General features: G+C 44.6%; 1 protein-coding gene across 1 annotated transcript; it reads right to left on the bottom strand.

Moving 5' to 3' along the window:
- Positions 1–16,425: 16,425 nt before the first annotated feature.
- Positions 16,426–19,593, bottom strand: LOC138657931 (uncharacterized). The gene is made up of 5 exons (XM_069745530.1): positions 19,412–19,593; positions 19,244–19,330; positions 18,898–19,093; positions 18,596–18,752; positions 16,426–17,437 (listed from the first exon to the last, which is right to left on the bottom strand). Exons 1-5 carry the CDS (start codon positions 19,451–19,453, stop codon positions 17,209–17,211), a joined length of 711 nt encoding a protein of 236 aa, XP_069601631.1. The 5' UTR covers positions 19,454–19,593; the 3' UTR covers positions 16,426–17,208.
- Positions 19,594–21,446: the final 1,853 nt, after the last annotated feature.

Genomic DNA, 21,446 nt, shown 5'->3' with positions numbered 1-21,446 from the left:
TCCAGATAATTCCGATAACGGAAAAAATCGGTACCGGAATTATCCGTGTCCGTGTGCCCCTGCGTTTCTGTGGCACATCAGTGTGGCACACATGTGCCGCCCATGTGCCCACTGGGTACCACACGGAGCGTGCAGGAGAAAAACAGTCTACCTGTCCTGTATGTCAGTAAGGCTTCTTTCACACTTGCGTCGTCTGGCGGCCGTCACAATGCGTCGTCGCGAAGTATCAACGAAGTATAAGTTAGGCTACTTTCACACTAGCGTCATTTGGCCTCCGTCACACTGAGTCGTTTTGGAGAAAAAACGCATCCTGCAAAGTTGCCCGCAGGATGCATTTTTTCTCCATAGACTTTAATTAGCGACGCATTGCGACGGATTACCATCTGTCGTGCAACGGATGCATCGTGTTTCTGCAGTCCGTCGGGACAAAAAAAGTTGCATGCAACGTTTTTTTGTCCGTTGGTTCCGCTTTTTCCGACCGCGCATGCGCGGCCGGAACTCCGCCCCTCCTCATTGGACCTTACAATGGGGCAGCGGATGCGTTGAAAAACTGCATCCGCTGCCCCCATTGTGATTTTATTTCACAGTATGCGTCGGAACGTCGGCCCGACGCACTGCGACGGGCCCGTACCGACGCTAGTGTGAAAGTAGCCTAAAACGGATGCAACCCATACAGTATTTCAACGGATCCGCTAGATGGTTCCGTCAAAAAACTGGATCCGTTGCATCCGTCTTGTCCGTTTTTACCATCCATTTCATCTTTTTTTTTATGGATCCGTTTTCCATGCCTAAAACTGGGAGTCTCCCAAATGTGATTGGCTACGGGAAAATAAGGGAAACCTATATAGTGACTGTTTTTACACCCAATCTTTGACAGGGTTTAGAGAAAGTGGCAAAGATGGAAGGAGTGCTTGTGAAGATTGCGACCATATGTTCGGATGTTATTTTTGAGACCAATAGGCTGGCAATAATAGTTTGGGAGGAGGCAGCAGCAAGAGAGAGGATTGTTCTACAGCGAATTCGGCCATCACAGCAAAGTGTCGGATCAGCGATCTTACACTATAACATGAATCCCCCCCCCCCCATCGTCACCCCCCCCCCCCTGGGGCAATGTTATAGTGTAAAAAAAAAATATCCAGATGTGTAAAAAAAAAAAATTCCTAACAAAAAAATAAAATAAATATTGTTCCCATAAATTCATTTCTTTATCTGAATAATAAAAAAACAATAAAAGTACACATATTTAGTATCGCCGCATCTGTAACGACCCGACCTATACAACTGTCCCACTAGTTAACCCCTTCAGAGAACACCGTAAAAAAAAAAACGAGGCAAAAAACAAGGCTTTGTTATCATACCGCCGAACAAAAAGTGGAATAACACGCAATCAAAAAGACGGATATAAATAACCATAGTACCGCTGAAAACATCATTTTGTCCTGCAAAAATGAGCCGCCATACAGCATCATCAGCGAAAAAATAAAAAAGTTAATAGTCCTCAGAATAAAGTGATGCAAAAATAAACATTTTTTCTATAAAATAGTTTTTATCGTATAAAAGCGCCAAAACATAAAAAAATTATATAAATGAGGTATCGCTGTAATCGTACTGACCCGAATAATAAAACTGCTTTATCAATTTTACCAAACGCGGAACGGTATAAACGCCTCCCCAAAAGGAACTCATGAATAGCTGGTTTTTGGTCATTCTGCCTCACAAAAATCGTAATCTAAGGCTGCTGTCACACTAGCAGTATTTGGTCAGTATTTTACATCAGTATTTGTAAGCCAAAACCAGGAGTGGGTGAAAAATGCAGAAGTGGTGCAGATGTTTCTATTATACTTTTCCTCTATTTGTTCCACTCCTTGTTTTGGCTTACAAATACTGATGTAAAATACTGACCAAATACTGCTAGTGCGACGGCAGCCTAAGGCTATATTCACACTTTGCGGATTTCGCTGCGGATCCACAGCGGATTTGACCGCTGCGGATCTGCAGCAGTTTCCCATGAGTTTACAGTACAATGTAAACCTATGGGAAACAAAAAACGCAGTCCACATGCTGCGGAAAAAAACGCGCGGAAACGCTGCGGATTACATTCCGCAGCATGTCACTTCTTTTCTGCGGATTTTCACCTGCTCCAATAGAAAACTGCAGATGAAAATCCGCAGAAGAAACCGCAGTAAAAACCGCGATAAATCCGCAGTAAAAACCGCGACGGGTTTTCACTGCGGATTTTGGAATTCTGCTGCTGAAAAATCCGCAGTGGAATCTGCAAACTGTGAACATAGTCTTAGTCTGCATTCCAAATGGAGCTCCTTCCATTCCGAGCTCTGCCATGTGCCTAAACAGTGCGCCCCCCATGTTGGGTATCAGTGTACTCAGGACAAATTGGACAACAACTTTTGGGGTTCAATTTCAACTGTTACCCTTGGAAAAATACAAAACTGGGGGCTAAAAAATAATTTTTGTGGAAAAAAAAAAGATTTTTTATTTTCACGGCTCTGCGTTATAAAGTGTAGTGAAACACTTGGGGGTTCAAAGCTCTCACAACACATCTAAATGAGTTACTTTGGGGGTCTACTTTCCAAAATGGTGTCATTTGTGGGGGGGTTTCAATATTTAGGCACATCAGTGGCTCTCCAAACGCAACATGGCGTCCCATCTCAATTCAAGTCAATTTTGCATTGAAAAGTCAAATGGCACTCCTTCCCTTCCGAGCTCTGCCATGCGCCCAAACAGTGGTTTACCCCCACATATGGGGTATCAGCGTACTCAGGACAAATTGTACAACAACTTTTGAGGTCCAATTTCTTCTATTACCCTTGGAAAAATAAAAAATTGGGGGCGAAAAGATCATTTTTGTGAAAAAATGATTTTTTATTTTTACGGCTCTGGATTATAAACTTCTGTGAAGCACTTGGTGGGTCAAAGTCCTCACCACACATCTAGATAAGTTCCTTAGGGGGTCTACTTTCCAAAATGATGTCACTTGTGGGGGGTTTCAATGTTTAGGCACATCAGTGGCTCTCCAAACGCAACATGGTGTCCCATCTCAATTCCTGTCAATTTTGCAGTGAAAAGTCAAACGGTGCTCCTTTCCTTCCGAGCTCTGCCATGCGCCCAAACAGTGGTTTACCCCCACATAAGGGGTATTGGCGTACTCAGGACAAATTGTACAACAACTTTTGGGGTACATGTACCCTTGGTCAAATAAAACAAATTGGAGCTGAAGTAAATTTTTTGTGAAAAAAAGTTAAATGTTCATTTTTATTTAAACATTCCAAAAATTCCTGTGAAACACCTGAAGGGTTAATAAACTTCTTGAATGTGGTTTTGAGAACCTTGAGGGGTGCAGTTTTTAGAATGGTGTCACACTTGGATATTTTCTATCATATAGACCCCTTATAATGACTTCAAATGGGATGTGGTCCCTAAAAAAAAATGGTGTTGTAAAAATGAGAAATTGCTTTTAACCCTTATAACTCCCTAACAAAAAAATGTTGGTTCCACAGTTGTGCTTAGGTAAAGTAGACATGTGGGAAATGTTACTTATTAAGGATTTTGTGTGACATATCTCTGTGATTTAATTGCATAAAAATTCAAAGTTGGAAAATTATATAGGGGTATAATTTTCAAAATTGTCGCCAAATTTCATTTTTTTCACAAATAAACGCAGGTAATATCAAAGAAGTGTTACCACTATCATGAAGTACACGAGAAAACAATGTCAGAATCACCGGGATTCGTTGAAGCTTTCCAGAGTTATAACCTCGTAAAGGGACAGTGGTCAGAATTGTAAAAATTGGCCCTGTTGGGGGTCAAGGGGTTAATTATGTTCGAATGAGACAGGAACACTTTGATGTTTTGTTGGAACTTGTTGGGGATGTCATCCGAAGGAAGGGCACACACTTCAGGTGTTCCATCTCACCGGCGGAGCGGCTGATGGTGACACTGCGGTAAGCCTATTTTTATGTATTTTTTTTATCATTGCTCATAGTTAATGCCATGTGCACATGTTGCTTGTTGGTAACAGGAAAACCACATCAGCAGTGAACATGCTGCAGAAAATACTGCGCTGAAACACTGTGTTGCATTTTCTGCAGCATGTCAATTATTTTATTATTTGTGCCCATTCCACAGTGTTTAAGGCCGGCGTCACACTAGCGAGTTTTACGGACGTATGAGAGGCGCAAAAACTACGCATTGTACACGGACCAAAGATTCTCTATGGGGCAGCTCCTATCTGCCGTATATTTCTCTGCCGTATTTTACGGGCATAGAAAATCGCAGCATGCTGCGTTTGTCAATGTATTGCGCAAAAAATCCGCCAATGAAAGTCAATGGGGGCGAGAAAAATACGGATTACACACGGACCAACAGTGTGACTTGCGAGAAATACGCAGCGGTGTTCTAGAGAAAAGCCGGCAATTCAGTGCGGTGTACAGTAAAATCAAACTGACAGGTTTTATTATAATAGATAGAATAAATGTCTACACATTGTATAGGGGTATTTATATATATATATATTCCGTATATACTCGAGCATAAGCCGAGATTTTCAGCCCATTTTTTGGGCTGAAAGTCCCCCTCTCGGATTATACTCGAGTCATGCCCGGGGTCGGCAGGTGAGGGGGAGCGGGGGCTGTGTAATTATACTTACCTACTCCTGGCGCGGTCCCTGCTTCTTCCAGCGCTGCATCTTCTTCCTGTATTGAGCGGTCACATGGTACCGCAGCAGCATTCTGTATGGCACAACTTTATATGGAGCATCTATGGGGCCATAATGAACGGTGCAGAGCATTGTATATGGGGCACAGCTTTATAAGGAGCATCTATGGGGCCATAATGAACGGTGCAGAGCAATATATATGGCACAGCTTTATAAGGAGCATCTATGGGGCCATAATGAACGGTGCAGAGCAATATATATGGGGCACAGCTTTATAAGGAGCATCTATGGGGCCATAATGCACGGTGCAGAGCATATATATGGGGCACAGCTTTATATGGAGCATCTATGGGGCCATAATGAACAGTGCAGAGCAATATACCGTATATGGGGCACAGCTTTATAAGGAGCATCTATGGGGCCATAATGAACGGTGCAGAGCATTATATATGGGGCACAGCTTTATATGGAGCATCTATAGGGCCATAATGAACGGTGCAGAGCATTATATATGGCACAGATTTCTATGGAGCATCTATGGGGTCATAATGAACGGTGCAGAGCAATATATATGGGGCACAGCTTTATATGGAGCATCTATGGGGCCATAATGAACGGTGCAGAGCATTGTATATGGGGCACAGCTTTATAAGGAGCATCTATGGGGCCATAATGAACGGTGCAGAGCATTATATATGGGGCACAGCTTTATATGGAGCATCTATGGGGCCATAATGAATGGTGCAGAGCAATATATATGGGGCACAGCTTTATATGGAGCATCTATGGGGCCATAATAAATGGTGCAGAGCAATATATATGGGGCACAGCTTTCTATGGAGCATCTATGGGGCCATAATGAATGGTGCAGAGCATTGTATATGGGGCACAGCTTTATAAGGAGCATCTATGGGGCCATAATCAACGGTGCAGAGCATTCCATATGGCACAGCTTTATGTGGAGCATCTATGGGGCCATAATCAACGGTGCAGAGCATTATATATGGCACAGATTTCTATGGAGCGTCTATGGGGCCATAATGAATGGTGCAGAGCATTCTATATGGCACAGCTTTATATGGAGCATCTATGGGGCCATAATGAACGGTGCAGAGCATTGTATATGGCACAGCTTTATGTGGAGCATCTATGGGGCCATAATCAACGGTGCAAAGCATTCTATATGGCACAGCTTTATAAGGAGCATCTATAGGGCCATAATGAACGGTGCAGAGCATTATATATTGCACAGCTTTATAAGGAGCATCTATGGGGCCATAATGAACGGTGCAGAGCATTATATATGGCACAGCTTTATATGGAGCATCTATGGGGCCATACTGAACGGTGCAGAGCATTCCATATGGCACAGCTTTATAAGGAGCATCTATGGGGCCATAATGAACAGTGCAGAGCATTATATATTGCACAGCTTTATAAGGAGCATCTATGGGGCTATAATGAACGGTGCAGAGCTTTCTATATGGCACAGCTTTATATGGAGCATCTATGGGGCCAATAATGAACGGTGCAGAGCTTTCTATATGGCACAGCTTTATATGGAGCATCTATGGGGCCATAATGAACGGTGCAGAGCTTTCTATATGGCACAGCTTTATATGGAGCATCTATGGGGCCATAATGAACGGTGCAGAGCTTTCTATATGGCACAGCTTTATATGGAGCATCTATGGGGCTATAATGAACGATGCAGAGCTTTCTATATGGCACAGCTTTATATGGAGCATCTATGGGGCCATAATGAACGGTGCAGAGCTTTCTATATGGCACAGCTTTATATGGAGCATCTATGGGGCCATAATGAACGGTGCAGAGCATTATATATTGCACAGCTTTATAAGGAGCATCTATGGGGCCATAATGAACGGTGCAGAGCTTTCTATATGGCACAGCTTTATAAGGAGCATCTATGGGGCCATAATGAACGGTGCAGAGCATTATACATGGGGCACAGCTATATATGGAGCATCTATGGGGCAATAATGAACGGTGCAGAGCACTATATGTGGCACAGCTTTATATGGAGCATCTTCTGGGTCAATAATGAACGGTATGGAGCATCTATTTTTATTTTTGAAATTCACCGGTAGCTGCTGCATTCCCTACCCTAGGCTTATACTCGAGTCAATAAGTTTTCCCAGTTTATTGTGGTAAAATTAGGGGAGTCGGCTTATACTCGAGTATATACGGTATATGTCGGTGAGACACACACACACATATATCTAATATATAATTGCCTAGAATACTACTTCCTGCAATTTGTGCCAATTTCCGTGGCTTTGTTCGGAGCTAATGTCCGGAGCTAATGTCCGGAGCTAATGTCCGGAGCTAATGTCCGGAGATTAATTGCCTAGAATACTACTTCCTGCAATTTGTGCCAACTTCCGTGGCTTTGTCCGGAGCTAATGTCCGGAGCTAATGTCCGGAGCTAATGTGCGGAGATAATGTCCGGAGCTAATGTCCGGAGCTAATGTCCGGAGCTAATGTCCGGAGATAAGTGACGTCAACAGTGTCCAGTGTCTGATTGGTTGCCGCCTGCTGCGAGCGACCAATCAGAAACGTGCTGTACTGTGACACACTCCGTCCGCCATTTTGGTGTGATTTTTGAATTTTTACCTCACAGCAAGTTTCTACTGCGTGGAGGCGGGCCCAGTGACGTTGCTCTTCAAGCTCCTGCCGAATTTCGTCAAAAAAATGATAATACCATTTACCAAAACTATATATATTTAGTTGTGAAGTGGTTCAGTGACATTTTCACACCAATTTTGAACTTTTGTTTGGTGTTTTCTCCATATACTGCCTATTATTTTTGTTCTTTCTTACTATTATTTATTAATTGTATTATTCTTACATTTGAATAAATAAAGTATATATGGATTCTAGACTCCCGATTCTTTAGAATCGGGCTGCAATCTAGTATATATATATATATATATATATATTTATGGTCACTGAATGAGAAAACAGCTGACCGCACCATCCAATTTCAGGCTCTGTGAACACGCCGGCTGTCAGCAGATGCTGGCCAGCTGATCTCGGGTGCTAAGCCCAGAAGACACACTGTTGTAAATCATTAGAAGGAAGAAGTGGCAGCACTCACCGATCTTCAAAGCAGATGAATCTTTATTGCATTAAAATCTTCACGGCTTGGGGGTGCATATACAACGGAGTGTACAAGCTCAAACGACGGCCATTTTGCGCAGGCATGTACTACGGAGGACAGAGAATGAACTTTAATCCAATATTGCGGCCAGCATGCAGCCAGCGGGTAAGGAAAGGGTGAATCAAACACCCGAAAACTCCGCCCATATGACCGAAAACCGGTCCCGCCAAATTCAGGTGACAGGTTCTCTTTAACTAGAGCCAGACGAGTGGTGGAGTGCGCATTTGGCATTTTAACCGTAAAGTGGCGAGTGCTGCTAACCGCCATAAAACTACAGACACAGACTGTGGATGAGGTTGTCAAGGCCTGTGTGGTGCTGCATAATTATGTGATTTCCCAGGAGCCAGTTTCCATGGATGAAGAGGACTCTCAGACAATTTTGTGGGATTATCAAAGCAACTCTGTTCGCTCCGCAGTTGCGGTTTCCAGAATGCGGGACCACTTCGCTGATTATTTCATGTCACCTGAAGGCCGAGTTCCATGGCAAGATGACATAGCTTGAGATGTTTCTTTGATGTCTATGCCAATAATGTTTATATACAGAGTCTTATGATTTTCGTGACACCAAGTTTTACTTAGTTCCCTAAAGTTTGGTAGTTTGGTATGTTTTCTAATAAACCAAACACTTTTATTAACCATTTTTGGGTGAAACACATTTTTTAAAACCCTTTTTGGGTTACACACTATTTAAACCCTTTTTTAGTTAAACAAAATATTTTTACCAAAGTTTATTACACATTTTACAGTTCATAAATCTGTGAATTGTGGGGTGGAGATACTAATGGAGGCGCTGGAAGGTTGGACCACGTCGATAGTGGGGGAAAGCCTACTGGGTTGGGGTTGATCTGTAGTGGAAGGGGGGGGGGGAAACATGAGGCTGAGCAGGGAAGTCAGGGGGTGGTGTTGGGGTAGGTGGAAAACTAAACGGGGAAGGAAAATTTGATAGGGAAGGAAACAGTGGGGAGGACATTGGGAATTGGGCCTGGGTAGGGAAACGACAAGTAGTTTGGAAAGGGTTGGTAGGAGAGACAGTGGCTGTGTGGGGAGGTGTGGGAGTTGGAGGGGCTTGGGTGATGGCCTGCACTAGAGCAGCATGGCAGCTGCCAACGACGTGGCCCACGGCGGTGGACTCTTGTGGGATCGCTACAGAGGGGTCCAAGGTAGAAGCAGGCTCCCGAGTGCTACAGAAGGTGCTGTGAAATAATAGAAAAAAATAACAATATATTGATAGGAAAAAGCCCTGCCTGAAACAAAAAAAAAAAGGTTAGACAGGTAAACATGGTGAATTATTCAATGGGCTGCTGAATATTTACCTTCTTCTCAACATCGTTTCCCGAAGGAAGGACAGAGCACGGCTGTAATTGTATTGCGGCCTTCGTCGCCCTCTTGAGCCACTCGGGGCCTGCATCTCATTGTTAAACTCCCTCTTGAAGCGATCCCTGAGTGACCGCCACCGCTTCATAACCCTTTCACCTGTAAAGAGAAGAATGAAATAAAAAAATTGGTTAAGTACAATACATTCCGTCCTGCTCCAGAAATTACTGAAATGTGACTACTTACGTTCTCGAGTCTGCTGCCTTGGATCAAGGTCCTCCCAGTTGGCCACAATGTTGTCGCATATTTCCTCCCAGAGCCGACGGGTCATAAACTGATCTGCATGCTTGCGGTCAGCCATGTTCCACAGCGGTTCCCGTTTGCTGACCTCCTCGATGAGGCCATCCACATCGAGTCCACCGTCCTCACCATCTGAGTCGGGAGCACGCAGTGAAGACTGTTAAAAGAGGGAAAAAAAATTAGTACACTGAAACACAAAACTACCAAGAGAAAAAAAAAAAACTGATCTTTTTTGTATGTGTTGGGTGCACTGTGATGTGTGAAGCAACTGTTTCGCCACAACTTAAGGCCCCGTCACACATAGCGAGATCGCTAGCGAGATCGCTGCTGAGGCACAAGTTTTGTGACGCAACAGCGATCTCAGTAGCGATCTCGCTATGTGTGACACGTACCAGCGATCAGGCCCCTGCTGTGAGATCGCTGGTCGTGTCGGAATGGCCTGGGCCATTTTTTGATCGTTGAGGTCCCGCTGACATCGCTGAATCGGCGTGTGTGACGCCGATTCAGCGATGTCTTCGCTGGTAACCAGGGTAAACATCGGGTTACTAAGCGCAGGGCCGCGCTTAGTAACCCGATGTTTACCCTGGTTACCATCGTTAAAGTAAAAAAAACAACCGCTACATACTTACCTACCGCTGTCTGTCCCCGGCACTGGGCTTCTCTGCTCTGGCTGTGAGCACAGCGGCTGGAAAGCAGAGCGGTGACGTCACCGCTGTGCTTTCCGGCCGCTGTGCTCACAGCCAGAGCAGAGAAGCCCAGTGCCGGGGACAGACAGCGGTAGGTAAGTATGTAGCGGTTGTTTTTTTTACTTTAACGATGGTAACCAGGGTAAACATCGGGTTACTAAGCGCGGCCCTGCGCTTAGTAACCCGATGTTTACCCTGGTTACCGAGGACCTCGGGATCGTTGGTCGCTGGAGAGCTGTCTGTGTGGCAGCTCTCCAGCGACCAAACAGCGACGCTGCAGCGATCCGGATCGTTGTCGGTATCGCTGCAGCGTCGCTAAAGTGTGACGGTACCTTTACACTCTGTGCGTCCGCTCCTTGCATTTCTCCACCCATCCCGTCTCCTTCTGAGAGGCCCTGGGCTGCTTCAGCTTCCTGTGAAAACATAATTAATGCATATAGTGTTTAACATAAATTTTAACAAGAACACCAAAAACTAAACATTTTTTAAATTACCTCACTACGCAGACGCTGTGGAGGAGGGCTCCCAGAAGAAGACATTTTTTTGGCTCAGTGGTCCCTGGTGTATCTGTAAGTATAAAGACACTTGAAAGCTACTATACAAATTAAATTCAAAGCTTCGTGGTCTTTAAAACTTACATCAGATACTGGCTTGCTGGCCCCTGCTGGCTTGGTGGTCCCTGCTGGCTTGGTGGTCCCTGATGCAGGGCAGCCATCAGGGCATTACAGCCGTTACTGCTGTATGGGGCCCGGTCAGCAGCAGTGCACAGAGGGGCCCGCAGATCCGGGGCCCCACTGTTGTGCTTCTACTGATCGGGCCCCATCGTGCACTAAAATACTGTGCACTGCGGCGCACAGGTCGGTGCTGGGGCCCGGGAACCTTCTTGGAGCTGTGCACGGCGTCTCACCTAGTCGGCTGCGCAGCTCCTGCTCGGCTGTAGCTAGAATGTATGGGCTCCCTGCAGGTCCTGACTACAGCTCATACATTCTAGCCGTCTCAGTAGTGAATGTGCTAGAATGTATGGGCTCCTTTCAGGTCCTCTCAGCAGCCCATACATTCTAGCTGCTGCTTCACTGCTGAAGACACTAGACGCCCCGGGAACGAGGTAAGTATAAAAAAGATTTTTGTTTTTTTAAATAGGTGAGGTGAGGTGGGGGGGGGGAGTGAGACTGCAGATGATGAATTGTGTTTTAGGGAGTACTGCACATGATGAAATAATAGGGGGCTGCAAATGATGAAGTGTATTTGAGGGGGTACTTCACATGAAATGATAGGGGACTGCAAATGATGAAGTAAGGGGGACTGCAGATGAAGTGAAGGGGGGATAAGGGACTGCAAATGATGATGTGGGGGTGATGTGGACTGCAAATGATTATGTGGTGGTGATGGGAACTTCAAATGATGATGTGGGGTGATGGGGACTGCAAATGATGATGTGGGGTGACGGGGACTGCAAATGATGTGGGGGGACTGCAAATGATGATGTGGGGGTGATGGGAACTTCAAATGATTATGTGGTGGTGATGGGGACTGCAAATGATGATGTGGGGTGATGGGGACTGCAAATGATGATGTGGGGTGACGGGGACTGCAAATGATGTGGGGGGACTGCAAATGATGATGTGGTGGTGATGGGAACTTCAAATGATTATGCGGTGGTGATGGGGACTGCAAATGATGATGTGGGGTGATGGGGACTGCAAATGATGTGGGGGGACTGCAAATGATGATGTGGTGGTGATGGGAACTTCAAATGATTATGTGGTGGTGATGGGGACTGCAAATGATGATGTGGGGTGATGAGGACTGCAAATGATGTGGGGGGACTGCAAATGATTATGTGGTGGTGATGGGAACTTCAAATGATTATGTGGTGGTGATGGGGACTGCAAATGATGATGTGGGGTGATGGGGACTGCAAATGATGTGGGGGGACTGCAAATGATGATGTGGGGGTGATGGGGACTGCAAATGATGTGGGGGGGACTGCAAATGATGATGTGGGGGTGATGGGGACTGCAAATGATGTGGGGGTTATGGGGACTGCAAATGATGATGTGGGGGTGATGGGGACTGCAAATGATGATGTGGGGGTGATGGGGACTGCAAATGATGATGTGGGGGTGATGGGGACTGCAAATGATGATGTGGGGGTGATGGGGACTGCAAATGATGTGGGGGTGATGTGGACTGCAAATGATGTGGGGGTTATGGGGACTGCAAATGATGATGTGGGGGTGATGGGGACTGCAAATGATGTGGGGGGACTGCAAATGATGATGTGGGGGTGATGGGGACTGCAAATGATGTGGGGGTGATGGGGACTGCAAATGATGTGGGGGTGATGGGGACTGCAAATGATGTGGGGGTGATGGGGACTGCAAATAATGATGTGGGGGTGATGGGGACTGCAAATGATGATGTGGGGGTGATGGGGACTGCAAATGATGTGGGGGTGATGGGGACTGCAAATGATGTAGGGGTGATGGGGACTGCAAATGATGATGTGGGGGTGATGGGGACTGCAAATGATGATGTGGGGGTGATGGGGACTGCAAATGATGTGGAGGTGATGTGGACTGCAAATGATGATGTGGGGGTGATGGGGACTGCAAATGATGTGGGGGTGATGGGGACTGCAAATGATGTGGGGGACTGCAAATGATGATGTGGGTGATGGGGACTGCAAATGATGATGTGGGGGTGATGGGGACTGCAAATGATGATGTGGGGGTGATGGGGACTGCAAATGATGATGTGGGGGTGATGGGGACAGGAAATGATGTGGGAGTGATAGGGACTGCAGCTGATGAAGTGTGTTTGAGGGGGTTCTGCACATGATGAAATGATAGGGGGCTGCAAATGATGAAGTAAGGGGGACTGCAGATGAAGTGACGAGGGATAGGGGACTAAATGATGATAAGGGACTAAATGATGAAGTGGGGGTGATGGGGACTGCACATGAAGTGAGTGTGAGGGACGTGGACAGCAATTGAATTGAAGGTGGGGGTGGGAAGAGCAAATGGTGTATTGAAGGTAGGGAGAGCAAATAATGAATTTTGAGGGTGGGGAAGAGCAATCGATAATGAATAGAGGGTGGGAGAGAGAGAGAAGACATGGCAATGAATTGAGGCAGAAGGGGCATGTAACTATAATGAATTGGGGTAAGGGTTAGAGCGGGAGGTAAATAGTGGGGGTCGTTGAGGATAAAGTGACTGGTAATAAATTGGGAGAAAGAATACAGGTGCTAATTAATTTATATGTATTAGGCCGGCGTCACACACAGCGTAAAACAATACGGTCCGTATATTACGGCCGTAATACGCTGAAAAGTCCCGAAAATAGTGGTCCGTAGCTCCTCCGTAGGCAGGGTGTGTCAGCGTTTTTTGCGCATGGCATCCTCCGTATGTAATCCGTATGGCATCCGCACTGCATGGTTTTCTCGCAGGCTTGCAAAACCAACATACCACTATAGAAGTGATCCATGTGTCCCAAAAAGAAAAAAATATATATATATACTGTATATATATATATATATATATATATGTCAGTAGACACATATATGTATATATATTAATATGTTTTCCAGCGCTATACAGCTTGAAAGCCGGTAATTCAATTACCGGCTTTTTCTTTCTCCTTCCTAAAACCCGACATGATTTGAGACATGGTTTACATACAGTAAACCATGTCTTCTCTCCTTTTTTTTGCAGATTCCACACTACTAATGTCAGTAGTGTGTATCTGCAAAATTTGGCTGTTCTACCTCTTAAAATAAAGGGTTAAATGGCGGAAAAAATTGGCGTGGGCTCCCGCGCAATTTTCTCCGCCAGAGTAGTAAAGCCAGTGACTGAGGGCAGATATTAATAGCCTGGAGAGGGTCCATGGTTATTGGCCCCCCCCCTGGCTAAAAACACCTGCCCCCAGCCACCCCAGAAAAGGCACATCTGGAAGATGCGCCTATTCTGGCACTTGGCCACTCTCTTCCCATTCCCGTGTAGCGGTGGGATATGGGGTAATGAAGGGTTAATGCCACCTTGCTATTGTAAGGTGACATTAAGCCTAATTAATAATGGAGAGGCGTCAATTATGACACCTATCCATTATTAATCCAATTGTAGTAAAGGGTTAAATAAAACACAAACACATTATTTAAAATTATTTTAATGAAATAAAAACAATGGTTGTTGGAGTATTTTATTCTACGCCTAATCCAGTCACTGAAGACCCTCGTTCTGTAAGTAAAAAAACATAATAAACCAACAATATCCTTACCCTCCGCAGATCTGTAAAGTCCAACGATGTAAATCCTTCTGAAGGGGTTAAAACATTTTGCAGCAAGGAGTTCCGCTAATGCAGGCTGCTCCTTGCTGCAAAACCCCGGGGAATGAGGCTAAATATAGATCAATGATCTATATTTAGCTTCATTTGCGGTGAGGCGCCCTCTGCTGGCTGTTCATAGATCGTGGGAACTTACCTAGAAAGCTTCCAGGCAAATGGCGTATCTTAGGATCCGCTATAAATTTGAAAATTGAGACAGTGGATGAGGTGGTGAAGGCGTGTGTGGTTCTCCACAATTATATTATTGATAAAGAGAGAGTCAACGTGGAACTCGATGAACCCATACCAAATCCATTGCCTGATTATCAAGATCATCCTCTGCGGACAACTGTGGAGATTGCTCATATGAGGGAATAATTTGCTGCATACTTTGTTTCAGATGTTGGCCGTGTTTCATGGCAAGATCAAATGGTTTAATTAATCTTGGTATTATGATACAATAAAAACACTGTCATGTAAACACTGTTGAGTCCATGTCATTTTACCAGCCTATGTAATGTTATTTAAATGTTGTTAATATCCCGATTTTCTAATGCATTGTGTTTTGAAATAAAGTTCTTGTGCCTTTCCGTTTTCACAAAACAAATCTCCCATATGTTTTTCCATAGTAAACAAAATTTAAAATCCAATGTTATATAAACTAATGTGTGTCCCACAAAATTTATGTGAGCACCAGTACCCAAATGGACTGTGACAAAACAAAAAAATTTTTCAGCCGTGTGTTCCATAGTTTTGACATATAACATGATCGGCTCCCACCTTGTCAACCATTTTTAATCTTGCAGACTATTTGCATATGGAACCTGGCTTGACAAGGAGGGAGACGATCATGTTTGCAAAACTCTACAGAGTTAACACTATTGCACTCAGGATGCTAGTATACGTCCAGAGTCAAATAGTGGCGACACTGTGAACATTGCTACCACCTCACCTGACCAATATTCTTAAGGTACCGTAATAAAACGATTAGCCAACGATCCCGACCAGTGATACGACCGGACCGTGATCGTTGTTAGTCGTCGCTTGGTTGCTGGAGAGCTGTCACACAGACAGCTCTCCAGCGACAAAAAAAGAGCAAGTCCCCGTGTAATCTGGGTAAACATTGTGTTATGAAGCGCATGGCCGCACTCACGATGTTTTCCCTGTTTACCATTGTAAATTTAATTAAAAAAAAAAAAATACCATTACATTCCGGTGTGTGACACGTCCATCGCCGTCACCTTTCCGTACTGTGCCAGCCCTAAAGCACAGCACAGCGTGTATTATTAAATCAACGGTGTGCTCTGCTTTACGGGCGGGAATGACAGTGTCAGTCACTGCGGGAAGATGACGGCGAGGGACGTGGTTGACACCGTTTTTTTTTGGGGGGGTATTGTTCACTTTTTTGATTGTTTAAAACACTGCGCTAGTAACCCAATATTCCCTTGTTTACAGCAAAGACATCGCTGGATCGGTGTCAAACACGCCGATCCAACAATGACAGCGTGTGATCAGTTACCCCAAAAAATTCCTAATCATTCGCTGAGACCTACAATCTCCCAGCAGGGGCCTAATCGTTGGACGATTTCAGAAAAGATAACGTTGGTTACTGACAAAAACCAACTATATCGTTAATGAAATCGTTGTGTGATGGTACATTTTAAAATTGATATATTGAGCAATGCTGTTTGTGTTTGTAACATCTCATAGTACAATGAGCGACAGGCCTATAAAAAAATGAAAAAAAATATTGATAAAATATTGTCAGACATTGCACATCAGGTGTTACAAACACAAGATTTGTTTATACGGCGCACGGTGTGATTTGGTGCAAACTTTATTATAGACAATAAAAACTCAGTATTTTTGAACAAATTAACAATTTTATTTGGGACACAAAAAAAAAAGGGTAAATGTTATGGGGTATCAATGTCTGCGATTAAGGGGGATTGATATACTCCACTTTTGGTGGGTGTTGAGGAGACCGAGGAGGAGGACGAGGGGGAGGAACCAGTATACTCTATCACACTAGACGGGATGCCGACATCAATCCAGCCAGTTGACGGTGGCGAGACTGCCAACGCAGGAGGTGAGGGAGGAGAAGGGACGACCAGTGTCCTTGGCTGGCTACTCCTGCTCCGGGTAGACCCAGGCTGAGTACTTGGTGTGCTCCTTGTAGACCCAGGCTGGGTACTGGGTGTGCTACGTGTAGACCCAGGCTGGGTACTGGGTGTGCTCCGGGTAGACCCAGGCTGGGTACTTTGGGTGCTTGTTTTGGGAGCAGCCATAGCCGAGGTTGTAGTGCTTGTCGTCTTCTTTTTTTTCCTCCTCTCTCCCTCTGGGTGTGGGTCGGCTTCCCGTCTGTGTGCTCCTGGCAGGAGCAGAAGTTTGGGGCTCTGTTCTGTGGTGGCGGTGGCCCTCGGCACGCGGAGCTCTGTGGTGGTGCTCTGCAGCAGGAGTCGGAGCCATGGCAGCCAGCGATGGTACTGCGGGCATTGTAGTCGCTGACTGCATGACCCGAGCCTGCTGCAGAGCAGTGACATATGCGTTGTTGCAGGCCTGCATCACCGAAATCTGGAGTTCCGGCGTAAGATGTTCAACCATGCCCATCTGAATGGCACTAAAAAAATGTTTGGCCGGCCTCGAGAGCTCCGATTCTATGGTTTCAAGACGCCGGTCGATATTGGACATTTTATCGCACAGCGCCTTGAAACCATTCTGGAATACGGTGCTCAAATGTAAAAATTTGGGCAGGATCGCCCTGTCCGAGGCCCGCTGACGCTGTCGGGAAGACCCGAAGGAAGGAGCGACAGGGGAACATCTGATGGACCGGCTGCCGGTTCGCCAGATTGTGGTGGTGCAGACCTGCTCTCGCTGTGGGATGGCTGCGACGGTTCAGATGGCGCTTCACGAAGGACCGCTCCAGAGGGTCGGACAGTCTCGCGGGTGCTGCTGTGTGTTCTGTGAAAACATAAGGAAACCATTAGTATACAAAATATAACATTTCACATTCGTCACCACCTGTGTAAAACTTAACATTGCATCACACACTATTACTGTTAAGGGTTTGTTCAGTTATAGTCGTAACGGTTTGCTGATTGAACCGGCCAGCTGCCTGACATGGCTGATGCGACCAATCAGCGCGGGTGACAGGCCTGATTAAAATGCCCGCTCCTTACTCCCCGCAGTGAAGGCCCGTCGCCCGCATACTCCCCTGTCATTAATTAACTTTACCGGCGGTATCCATTGCCGCCGTTAATGTTAACCAATTTTTAATATTGACACTGCATATGCCGCATCAATATTAAAAATATAATACATTTATTTATTTCAAAATAGTCACCCATGTTTGCCGTTTGTAACGCCCGACAATTACGCTTATCGTCGGAACTGTCATGACGTCACGGTCATGTGACCGAGACGTCATCACAGGTCCTGCGAGCTGAGCAACCATGGGAACATAACCTGCCTTGGAGTAGAAGGTATGCCGTGTCTATTATATTTTTCCTTTTTTTTTTTCAAAAAAACTGGGATACACCTGGATGGGCAATATACTACTCCACTATGAAATATTGCCCGGGCATGGCCAATCTACTATCTTTCTGTGTTCTGTATACTTCGTATTTCAGGAAAAAAAAGAGGAAGTCCAGCTCACCATAGTAGTAATCCCAGAAGGCTCGGAGCACGGAGACGCTGTGTCAAGCGTGAGAAGAACAAAAATGAAGAAAAAATTCGAGCTCACCGAGGCGTGAAAAGTAAAAACTAAATACTTGATTCACTTCAATCATAAGCAGAGGATGAAACATCAGCACAATACAATAAAAACACTATCTACGCGTTTCAGGTGATAGGGCACCCTTAGTCATGATGTCTGATGTTCCCTGTAACCTGAAACGCGTAGATAGTGTTTTTATTGTATTGTGCTGATGTTTCATCCTCTGCTTATGATTGAAGTGAATTTTTAACTTTTCACGCCTCGGTGAGCTTGAATTTTTTTCTTCTTTTCTATACTTCGGACTTGCCAAAATAAATGGCTGGGCAATAAACTATGTGGCTGGAATATAGTACGTGAATATGCATGTTTTAAAAACTAGGTGTGTGCATAGGTACTATACTTACTCTCTGCTTTCAAGGACCGGTCGCAAGAACTGCAAAATACGGTTATATTTGTAGATGCTCCTTGAAGCTGCAGCACCACTACGGATCTGTCCCTCCTTTTTCAGGCCCCTCTTGAAACGGTCCTTCATGGAGCGCCATCTGGTCTTCAATTGTTTAACTGTGTATAAATTAAAAAAAAAAAAATAGTTTGAGAGAAAATATTGAAATTGATAACGCAACAGTGTGCAATCCCAATAGAAGACATCACAGACGGTTGTGTATCCTGGCATGATGGGTCACAGCAGCATTTTGAAAATACTTACGAAATTTAGCTTTGCACGTGGGGGAAGCGCTGTCGAAGCCATCCCACAGCGATTGTGCCACCTCAATCCACAAATGGTGCAACACGCCCTGGTCCGCGTGCCGGGGGTCACGGCTGTCCCACAACGGGCCTCGTTCCTGGATGGATGCCACCATCAGGTCTATGTCTAGTGGGTCATCATGGGCCCGTTGTGAAACCTAGAATAAAAGGAAAATATTAATGTTTGCAAGATAAAAATTGTTGTCCCTACCTCCTCCACCACCACCTACCACCTCCACCACCCCCCATACCCGCAAAAACAAAAAAATTAAAGAAAAAAAAGGAATATGTTTGACATAAAAACTTACTCGCCGTCCTGCCACCACAGCTTGGTCCCGTGGTCTCTGCTCCTGCTGGCTCTGTTCCTCCTGGCTCTCCTCCTCACTTGAAGAAGCCTGTAAAATAGTTTACAAAAAGTTGAGTGACCCATCTACAAATGACAGCGAATAGTAAGCAATAGTAGATCATGTACTCACCGGACTCCTCAGCGGTGGGGTGTGGCTTGAGTCGCTGGCCATTACTAATGCAATTCTGAAATAAAGAACAAAATAAAATTTATCCTATGCACAATACAGCGGAACATAGTAAAATATAAAAAAAACAAAAAAACATTTACATTTCAACCACAAAGAACATTGCACTCCAACTGAACGAACGCTGAGCAAACAACACTGCCACATTGATTACAAAAAACAATGGCAGAGACAACACAATGCCAGAGTAAACAAAAGCCTAAAGATAACAAAACAAATACACACCAGACCCTATGTCGTAATCCAAAAAGAGAGTTTTGTTTAAAAAAATGTACAGTATGCACGGAGCAACCCAAAAAACACAATTGTTTTTTTAAAGGAAAAAATTAACAACCCCCAAAAATTAAGGACAGAAACGGCAATCCTGGATACACCACCATACTTTACAATAAAACCGACAGGGCCGGAGACAATAAAAGGCCATACAACGCCATACATCACAACCAGAAACATACAACAATGTCTTTACACAAGCACAGTGCAAAACATAATACACAACTTGCAATAAAAATTATTACATTTCATAAAAGGGCGCAGAATCATTCTATACTACCATACTTTACAATAAAACCAACATGGCCGGAGACAATAAAATTCATATAACGCAAGAATAAAACATCACAACTGAATACAAAAAAACACCACCAAACCAATAAATGGAAAAGAAAAATCTATCCTGGAAAGAACAATAATCAAGGCCCCAGACAATGAAACGCCATCCTTTACAACGCCATACATCACAACCAGACTAAAAATACAACAATATCTTTAAACAACCACAGTGCAGAATATAATACACAACTTGCAAAAACAATTACAAAATAAAACATGTAGAAAATGCACAGAATCATTCTATACTTACATCTCTGGACAGCAGATGAAGAAAAGAAGAAGTCTGGTCTGATGTGTTGCCTGTAGATGCTGCAGCAGAAGTGACAAACAATCCAAACATTTTCTTTATATATGGGGGATGTTTTTATCACTGTTTTCACTGTCTAGACACTTTTTTGTTTAATTTGATTTAACGACGCATGCGTCGCACAACGCACGCACGACGCACACACGCGACGCAAGTGCATTGTCAATTGGTTTCAATGGGAGATTGTAACGCAATGACGACACACGAGCGACGCAAGTGCGACGCATGCGTTTTTTAGACGCTAGAAAAATGCAACATGTAGCGTCTCCGACGCCACCCAGGTGCGGTGAAATGACGCATGCGTCGTGCGTTTTCACAAAAACGCACGACAACGCAACGCATGCGTCCCTAATGATAAAGATAGGGGCGCATGACGCATGCGTTGTTGTGCGTCGACGACGCTGCGTCGTATGACGCTAATGTGAACGTAGCCTTATCTGTACACTATACACTATATACAGAGATCCTGTGTATAATGTCACTAGTGATCGCTGTGTTACATGTACACTGTACCCTGTATACAGAGCTCCTGTGTATAATGTCACTGGTGATCCCTGTATTACCTGTACACTGACACTATATAAAGAGCTCTTGTGTATAATGGCATCGGTGACCACTGTATTACCTGTACACACACTGCATACTAAGTACAGATCTCCTGTGTATAATGGCACTTATGGTGATAGTATTTTTTTTAAATTAATGATCAGTATTGTACTATTCAGTCACAATGTGGTGGTAATATGTTGTCCGGCCATGGTGTAGCGGTATTTGTTCCTTGTATGTGCTATTATTCGGTCACTGTGTGGTGGTAATATGTGGTCTGTTCATGTTGTGTTGGTATTTGTTCCTTGTATGTAGTTGGTCGCCATGTGGTGGTAATATGTGGTCTGTACATGTTGAGGTGGTATTTGTCCCTCGTATGTGGTATTGTTCAGTCACTGTGGTGGTAATATGTGGTCTGCACATGGTGTGGCGGTATTTGTTCCTTGTAGATAGTATTATAGGTCACTATGTGGTGATAATATGGTGTCTGGTCATGGTGTTGTGGTATTTGTC

This window comes from Ranitomeya imitator, chromosome 1, assembly GCF_032444005.1.
Source record: "Ranitomeya imitator isolate aRanImi1 chromosome 1, aRanImi1.pri, whole genome shotgun sequence".
Classification (NCBI taxonomy): domain Eukaryota; kingdom Metazoa; phylum Chordata; class Amphibia; order Anura; family Dendrobatidae; genus Ranitomeya; species Ranitomeya imitator.
The sequence above is the reverse complement of the archived record's forward strand: the minus strand, read 5'-3'. Positions and strand labels throughout refer to the sequence as shown.

Coding starts and splice junctions, on each gene's coding strand:
- LOC138657931 (XM_069745530.1), bottom strand. CDS start 19,453: ATGGCCAGCGACTCAAGCCACACCCCACCGCTGAGGAGTCCG. Junction 18,753..18,897: donor CACGTGCAAAGCTAAATTTC/GTAAGTATTTTC, acceptor ATTTATACACAG/TTAAACAATTGAAGACCAGA. Junction 17,438..18,595: donor CCGGTCCTTGAAAGCAGAGA/GTAAGTATAGTA, acceptor ATGTTTTCACAG/AACACACAGCAGCACCCGCG.